The sequence below is a fragment of the Austrofundulus limnaeus genome, unplaced genomic scaffold (genome assembly GCF_001266775.1).
Source record: "Austrofundulus limnaeus strain Quisiro unplaced genomic scaffold, Austrofundulus_limnaeus-1.0 Scaffold4, whole genome shotgun sequence".
NCBI lineage: Eukaryota > Metazoa > Chordata > Actinopteri > Cyprinodontiformes > Rivulidae > Austrofundulus > Austrofundulus limnaeus.
In genome coordinates this window covers 2,228,864-2,237,895 of record NW_013952406.1, presented here as the reverse complement: position 1 = coordinate 2,237,895, position 9,032 = coordinate 2,228,864, and the positions used below count along the sequence as shown (strand labels likewise).

Sequence of the window (9,032 nt, the reverse complement as noted above, 5' to 3'; positions counted from 1 at the left end):
TGTGTGTGTGTGTGTGTGTGTGTGTGTGTGTGTGTGTGTGTGTGTGTGTGTGTGTTCTCCTAATATAATTGGTATTTAGCTGTTTGCACATCATTGTCTTCTGGACACATTGCTCAACTCATTAAAGCAGAATTCATATCTTTGCTGTTTTTCAAATTAATTTTCTGATTTCTCCAACGTCTCATATTCAGAACAGCATCCTTCTGTCTGGAGCTCAGCAGATGATGTGATATCTTTAATAAAATCCAAGTCGGCGCAGAACAAACAAAAACTCTGCCTCTAAATATTCAACACGTCTGAAATGTTTCTGTCTCCACAGCGACCGATGAGCTCAGATTAATGGTGAAACTGGTGCGCCGTCGTCACTACCTGCCGGTCCTGTTTGGGTCCAAATCTGCTGAGCTTCTACCTCAAGTTATGAATTATTAAGACTTCAACAAATTCACCTTTTTCTCTGTAACAAAGACGGTGAAGCTGCAGCACAGACGTTATGTAAAAAGTCCTCTCTGCTGCAGAGAAGCAGCTTATTTCGCAGAAACTGTAAGGCTGCAAGTGATCAGAATGATTTTCCTTCAGGACACATCTGCCGATAAACACAAGTGTGTTGAAAAAAAATTACATTTTGTTATTTCTTAAAAAGTAAGACCAAATAGGAGATTTAATTTTAACACGACTCATTCTTTTCTGAAGGGAGATGAAGGAGAAACTGTTTTAGAGGTTTTGGAGAAAATCACATTTTCTGACATAAAAACTTTTGTCAAATGAGTTTAAATACTTACATGACAAACTATTTTTTAAAATAAATTATGTCAGCATGTTCTTCTCAACTGATTTAAGTAAATGCAAAAGATTTTTTATGTTAATTTATGGTAATGTGAATTAAGTGTTTTATATTTACTCGATTCATTTGAGTGGAACCAGTTGACATAATTTATTTAAGTAAATCCAATGCAATTGTTTTTTGAGTTGTTACTGTCATCATTGGGATACGTTCAGTTTTATCAGGCATCAACATTTCCAATCCATGTTGATTCAGTTGTAAAGTTTTGTTGAGTAAAACTGATAAAAAGCTGTTTTTACTATTATTCTTCAACATCTACATGTTCTGAGTCTTTAGTATAAAAATATATATTTAAAAAAAGAAAAAGCTTTCTTTGGTAGATTTTAGCTTGATGACATCTTTGTTTGCAAACTAAAATCCAAAATTTTGAAATTTGCTGCTGTTGATTCTGAGGTCTAAGAAAATATTAATACACTGAAATATCGCGATATTTGATTTTCCGATACTGTATCGATTTTTAATTCAGACTTAATAGATGGACGTTGTAAGAAGAAATTTAATCAGATTTCATGCACGCGGTGAGTTTAAAAAAATCTTTTGGAGAAAAAAATGGTGATGTGTCACCTTGCATACAGTATCTCAATATATCGCGATATATGGCAATATGTCACGATATATCGTATTGTGACCCCTGATTTGTATTATTTCACCAAATTCTTGCAATACACTTTTTTAGTTGTTAAATTATGAGAAAGGTTTCTCTGGAAATAAAGCATTGATTTAGCCACATAAAACCCCATCCATCCATCATCTACATCTGCTTCTTCCTTTCAGGGTCACTGGCGCATATCCAGCAGTCACAGTGTGAGGGGCGGGGTGCACCCTGGACAGGTGGCAAGTCCATCACAGGGACACACAAACAAGACAAACAACCATTCACTCTTTCACTCACACCTAGGGATAGTTTAGAGTTACCAATTAGCCTAACAGTCATGTTTTTAGTGTGTGGGAGGAAGCCAGAGTACCCGGAGAAAACCCACACATGCACGGAGAGAACGTGCAAACACATAAAACTGTTCTTCATGTTATTAAACATTTCTAACAAAAATACATAAATAATACAGGGTACGTTGTTTAAGGATATTTATGTTGGTTTCTTGATGAGTTCTGCAGAAGCAGTTCCTGCACGACTTCAACTGTCCAGTAGGGGGCAGCAGCAGATTTTTCAAAGCAGGATGGATTTATGTTTCTGTCATTAAAGTTTCTTCTGTGCAGCTAAAGTTATCTTGAAACATGCTTTGATAAGCGTGCCCTTGAGAATGACGAGTTGTGCACAAAAAAAGATGAGTTTAAATTAAATTTTGATTCTAAACAACTAAATAGAAACAGCTGATATGTTGGGTTTGCCAGCTGCTGTGGAACACAGCTGCAGCAAAGGAAAGAATCTCATTTTGTCTGTGATACAACATCTCATTCCAACATTCCTCCGGCGTCCACTGAAAATAGTTCCAGGGTTTGGAGGCTGCTTTGCAGCGTGTGGAGAGGCTGGTGCTGTGACAGCGCGGGGTCTCAGCAGCAGTGTGGGAGGGCAAATTTTGAAGGCAGCCAGCTCTGATTAAACACTGGGATTAAGCTCTCCGATGGGTGGAGAGTGTGATGGCATGGCTGTCTCCAGGGCGATTCCTGTGTTTACTCGGCTATTATTATCTAATCAAACCACCACACATCCTCTGTCACACGAAGACAACAAGCGTGGTGAGTCAGAGGAGGCTTAAAAAGATGAATACATGAATCCAGAGACATTTTATTAGAGATCACCTGTTGGTAAGAATGTAAAATAAATGAGCTCATTAACTGGGTTTATTTCAGCTTTTCTTATTAACATGTTGACAAATACAAAATGTGAGATACTAATTATAGGTTAGAGTTTTATTCAGAGACATTTCAGCTTTTTAAAGTGAAAAAGAGCAAAGTTTGGGTGCATTTAACAGGCAGCATAAAGAAAAAACCTGCAGTGATTGTTTCAGAACTTGTTGCTAATGCTTCTGCAGTGGAAGATAAAGTTGTGCACGTTTGCTCCAGGTACAATAGTTTATATTTCAGGACACGCTAACCACCGTTTGAGGAAAAAAAGTCCATTTTTTGTTTCTTATACGTGATGTTTTTTCACCATTTTTCATGYCTTTGTTCCTTTGAACTCTGTGATGTCATTTCAACCTGGAGAAAAGCTGCTGTTAAGGAGTTTATTTGACATGTTTTGGCACTTGTTGTCCCAAGGCACTGCACAGAAATAAGAGTGATCTTTGTAACTGTCTCCCATCCTGAGCAGCACATTGGTGACAGTGGAGAGGAAAAACTCCCTTTTAACAGGAAGAAACCTCCAGCAGAACCAGTATCAGGACGGGCGGCCATCTGTCTCGACTGGCTGGGTTTGTGGGGACAGGAAAGGGAAATGGAAAAGGCAGAAGGGCTGCTCCAGGTGTATGAGTTGAGAGAATGAGGCTGGAGAAGGAGAGGAGGTTGAAGCTCTGGTGGGCAGGAGGAGCCGTGGATGGAGGGCCGACTTGTCGCAGGGCCAGAGGTCTACAAAGTACTTGAAAAAAATAACTACCGTATTTATTCAAGTATAATACGTAAAATTTAATCTATAAAATCATGCATAAAGTTGGGGGGTAGTACTATACTCGGATAAATATTTTTGCTGATGTATTTTAACTGAAATATCGGCCTCGTTCACAAAATGCCTGAGGCCAGAAATGAAACCGGTAAAAAGCGGTTGAAGTAAGCTTACCTCTGACACTCCTTTGAGCCTCCAAGCGAGATAGTAACAGATCAAAGCAGGCAACATGATGTGGGGAAAAAAAAGAAAAAGAAAAAAAGGTCCTACAGCTAAATTATGATAATGAACTAATTATATAAATGTGCTACAGGGCCGCTCCTGGAACAACAACAAACACGTGGTCGTCTGTAATGGCTGCCGTCTACCGGTGTTCTGTAAAAGTTGGTCTACCTGAAAAAAGTTTCCCCACCAGAGGGGGCGCTCGAGAGACACAGAGGATGAGATTGTTGTTGAGTGGGATTCTGGTGCCTTTATCACAGAGGAGGAATACCAGAAACTTTTAATGATGCTGATGTTGGTGAGCCTGATTTTGAAGGCTTTGATTCAGCTTCATCCACACTTGTTAGAGCCACATAGCTCTCTATCTGTTTGTTGTATCACACCAGTTAACAAATGAGCATTGATAGCTTTTGTTGTAGTTACACATTTGTTGTTGTGTACCTTTTAGTACATATGTTGTTAAAATAAAATTAAAAACTGATACAACAGTCAATTGATAATTTTACTGAAACATATATAAAGACTACAAAGGCTGAAAAATCCTGAAATCCATATGAAATTAGAGGTATTATGAGAACTAAATTTTTTATGCTTTTTGGGCTAAAAATAGTGGGGGTCGTATTATACATGAGATCGTATTATACACGAAAAAATACGGTAGTTGATTAGTTGTTTTTGTCACGTCGTCTGTTTTTATTTATTTTTTATTTTTATTTATTTACCATTATTTATGTTTATGGTTCCTGTGAGCGCAGCTCCTGCTTCAACTCCAGTGCTCGTCTCATCTCACCTGCTCACACCTGAGAATGTCGCTGTTAAGTTTCCATAGCTATTTAAAATAATGACCCATAAAACTTAAAAGCTTAATCACATGTATTCCTAATATTAATACATGTGATCATAAAAAAATTAATGAAACTGCAAGTAGTCTTTTAAATAAACATCTAATGTACAAATAACTCAAAGTAGCAGCCTCTCCTCCCAGCATGAGGGGCTGTTCACCTGCCCTGGTGCAAGTCCAAAATAACCTTGGTTAAAGTGACATTCAAGTGCATAAACGTAGAAGCCTAAAAGAGATGAAATAGGATGGATTATTACTATAATCCAGTGATTTAATATGATGACACTTAATGCATTAGCTATAGCTATCATTTTGTTGTATGTGAATGTGTTAGTTTTTTTAAATGAAATTAATAAATTATATATTAAAAAAAAGATCTATGAGGCATCACCGAAAGTTTCAATCAAAAATGAATCCAGCTATTTGTTTGACTTCAGAAACTTAAGTGGTCTCAGAAGTTGTTACTCGACACTAGCCGGCCCACCTTTTCAGGAATTGGCAYGTTTCTGCCAAAATACCGTCCAAGCCTAATGCTATTTTTGCTGTTGTCATGGTAYATTTCATAATTTTTTGTCTCATCAGGGATCAGTTCAGCTTCAGTCTCTGGCTCTTCTGCTTTGTCCAAATGTCTGAGCAGCAGCTCAACTCTGGGYAGCATGGACACCGGAGCCGTAGAGCCCATCTCAGGTCTGTAAGACTTTCTTTACTTTAATTTTCCAACATATTTATGTTTAGTTTATACACATCTCATGCATTCAAATGTTTTATGTAGTCTAATCTCAAATTAATGCAAAAAAATGTTTTGTTTTATGTCTGTGATCTCAATAAATCTCCTCCTCTTTAGGGGAAAAACGCAAACTGCCGGAGGCTTTGACTCTAGAAGATGCGAAGCGGATTCGCGTGATGGGAGACATTCCCATGGAGCTGGTTAACGAAGTCATGATGACTATCACTGACCCCGCTGCTATGCTCGGACCAGAGGTCRGTTCTTTTAAGCTAAATGGAGAAATATGCCTTTTTTTATGGTTACATTTGAACTCACCAGTCTCAGGTGTAAGAAAATATCGATACACTGAAATATCGTGATATTTCATTTCCCGTTACTGTATCAATATTCTAAAGCCCTGTATTGATTTTTTTATTAAGGTTTAAAATGTCAACTTTCCTGCCAGCCATTCATTTTTGTGTTGTAGTTCAGCCTCTGATCACTAGTTGGCAGCAGTCAGCCAGCCATTTGGCTCCTCTACCTCTTGAGTGCCAGAGAACAAGGGTAGCATTAGCATTACAAATAAACATTAGCTTCATGCTCCGATAGCTGAATCTGAGCGGAAAAGACTGACACCCTCTCAAAAAATCGCAATATATCGCAATATATCGCCTTGCTTACAGTATCACAATATATCGGGATATATCATATTGTGACCCCTCTGTCATAATATGTATCGTATCGCCAAATTCTTGCCAATACACAGCCCTACTCATGGGTGACTGAACATCCTGGTCTTTTCTACACAAAAGATGGAAAATGTTTAACTTGACTGAAATGTTTCAGTTTTTTAATAATTCAACAGGGTTCTGGTAAATAAATAGATAATATGTTGCATTTATATGAAAGTTTTGTTTCATGCCTGTGTATAAAGCAGATTATAACCCTTACCCCTACTCCGTATGTTTGGAGAACATGGCTTCAACCTCTTGAGCCCCATGCCCCCGGTACCTGGGGAAAACCATCTTTYTCCGTTTTCTATTTCTTTAAAMTTCTTTTAACTAAGATCTGTCAGTTGAACCTGAACATGTTTGGTATCAAAAGAAACCTAAGAATGTTGGCTAAAAGCTCATGGAAACTATTTTTACATTCACCAAACACAGTTCAAACGTCAAGCAGTTGAATCAGAAATTAAACAAACTGTACAAAATGGCATCATTGCATGTTTGTAAATACATTCAAACAAATCTGTAAAGAAAATTTTTGACAATTTTTTAAAAGCAAGCCAAAGTAGATACCTAAAGTGTGTTGAAAGTTCTATTTTACTTGATTTTGAGTGAATATGATCCAACTAGAGGTAGATATAATTTCTCATTATTTTATGGGGACAAATAAATGTTTGGATAATTTTTCAAAAGAACAAACATTCAATAACAARTGTTTTCAGGCAGATAAGAAAAAGAAATTACTTTTGGACGGAAAAGGGTTAGATTAACCTAAACTTAGGATATCTTAACATTTATTAATGGTACCATCATGGTCTGTCCTGTGTAACATGACAAAACTCTAAATTATTTCTTTACTAAAACCTCTGTAACTTTGCTCCAGTTCATTTTAGCAGAGTGAATCTTTGCACAGGTAATGTCCACAAATTGATTTATGGTTTCCAAGAGTTTTTAGCCTGATTCATTATGGTTTTAAATAGGTTATATACAGTCTAATGAAACAATTATTCAAGTGAGAGTGAAATATACAGTATATATATTATGTTTCATCCCCAATATATCTAAAACCACAGCAGCTGTAATCTCCCAAGTGTTAGCTTTATTTGATACCAAGTTTATTTAAGTAGYGTATGCTGAGATATACTCAGTTACATTTTGGCATGGTATTTTGAGCAAAAACATCAAGAAAACCTCTTTGAGGCTTAAGAGGTTAAATCAGTTATTTATGATGAAGATACATATATCCTCGTGTCTAACCATTGGTTTCTGTTGGTAGACTAATTTGCTGACACCCAACGCTGCACGAGATGAGACTGCCAGGCTGGAGGAGAGACGGGGCATCATAGAGTTCCACGTCATCGGAAACTCCCTCTCCCAGAAGTCSAACAAGAAGATCCTGATGTGGTTGGTGGGCCTCCAGAACGTCTTTTCTCAYCAGTTACCTCGCATGCCCAAAGAGTACATCACCCGGCTGGTGTTCGACCCGTAAGTGGGGGGTCCTGTTTAATCACACGACATCGCCCCAACCTGTCCTGACCACCCGTGTGTTCACAGGAAGCACAAAACCCTCGCCCTCATTAAAGACGGCCGTGTCATCGGAGGCATCTGTTTTAGGATGTTTCCCACTCAGGGCTTCACCGAGATCGTCTTCTGCGCCGTCACATCCAATGAGCAAGTTAAGGTACTTAGATCTTCATAGGTTCACATAATGGCCTGGTTACGTATTCATCATGTCTGTCTGGTCTCTGGCTCAAGGGTTACGGCACCCACCTGATGAACCACCTGAAGGAGTACCACATTAAACACAACATTCTTTATTTCCTCACGTACGCTGACGAGTATGCCATCGGCTACTTCAAGAAGCAGGTAGACACATTGTTAGGTTTCCTCCGTCCACTCCTGCCTTTTTATCCTGCTAACGTGTTTTTTTTTTAAATCTCTGCAGGGATTTTCCAAAGACATTAAAGTGCCCAAGAGTCGATATCTGGGGTACATCAAAGACTACGAAGGAGCGACCCTCATGGAGTGTGAGCTGAACCCGAGAATCCCTTACACCGAGCTGTCTCACATCATTAAGAGACAGAAGGAGGTACGTATGTATGAGATAACCCGCAAATAATCTGCTCTAGTTGGCATGATAAGTTTTTTTTTCTTCGTATTTTTGTAGATTATTAAGAAGCTGATTGAGAAAAAACAGAATCAGATCAGGAAGGTTTACCCGGGTCTCACCTGCTTCAAAGAAGGAGTCCGGCAGATCCCAGTAGAGAGCATCCCAGGAATAAGTGAGTTTTAGAAAAACTGAGTCCTATTTTTAAATTAGTCTTTATTGTTTTACTTACAAGATTTATGTTTTTTTTATTTTTTTCAGGAGAGACGGGCTGGAAACCCACTAACAAAGATAAAGGGTAAATGCTTGTTCTGTTTTCTTTTCCCTTTCAACTTTTTATTTTTCAGTTTTGTTTTTTACACCATACAAAGAAAAAGGGGGATAAAAGAAACAAGAAATAAAATATAAGATATAATAAATAAAATGAAGAATTTCTTTGGTACATATCACAGCAAGTTGTAGGATGTGCAGAAACCCATTTTTCCCTCTACGCTGTTGTAAATGGAGGTTATGTGTCATAACCTGCATTGTTCTTCTGTGTGAGGGTCACAGGAGTTTTCTGAGCCAACATTTTGTGATAGCTTTGCTCGCAACAAGAATAACTCTGAATACATCACTTTGACACTGTCCCTTTGGGGACACACTAAGAAACAAGGTAGAAAATGACAACTCCACTAGAATATCTAACATATGGTAGATTAAATAAATTCTTATTAACCAGAATGTGACCAGAATATGTGAATTGGATCTGCCTGGTTAGATCCACGCTCCCTCCAGCAGGAGGACTGCACAGCCGTTACCTCTGATTGGTGGTATTACTGGTGTAATAAAAAACAGGTCAAACTTATTACGATTAATGCTGCCAGGTAGGGGTGCACGGTAGTTATCAGCCCGATATCAAGTGATTATGATGTCATACTTATCAGTCCGATATAACAAACAGAACCGATAATATACAGTGGTTTGCAAAAGTATTCATACCCCTTGAACTTTTCCATATTTTGTCACATTACAACCACAAACATAAATATAT

General features: G+C 38.0%; 1 protein-coding gene across 1 annotated transcript in view; it reads left to right on the top strand.

Moving 5' to 3' along the window:
- Positions 1-9,032, top strand: part of kat2a (K(lysine) acetyltransferase 2A) — a 19,786-nt gene that overhangs the window by 6,251 nt on the left and 4,503 nt on the right. The window contains exons 8-15 of the mRNA XM_014023085.1: positions 5,044-5,148; positions 5,306-5,442; positions 7,169-7,377; positions 7,447-7,573; positions 7,648-7,758; positions 7,838-7,981; positions 8,060-8,174; positions 8,261-8,297. Coding sequence (XP_013878539.1) covers positions 5,044-5,148; positions 5,306-5,442; positions 7,169-7,377; positions 7,447-7,573; positions 7,648-7,758; positions 7,838-7,981; positions 8,060-8,174; positions 8,261-8,297 — 985 coding nt within the window. The remainder of the gene's footprint in view (positions 1-5,043; positions 5,149-5,305; positions 5,443-7,168; positions 7,378-7,446; positions 7,574-7,647; positions 7,759-7,837; positions 7,982-8,059; positions 8,175-8,260; positions 8,298-9,032) is intronic.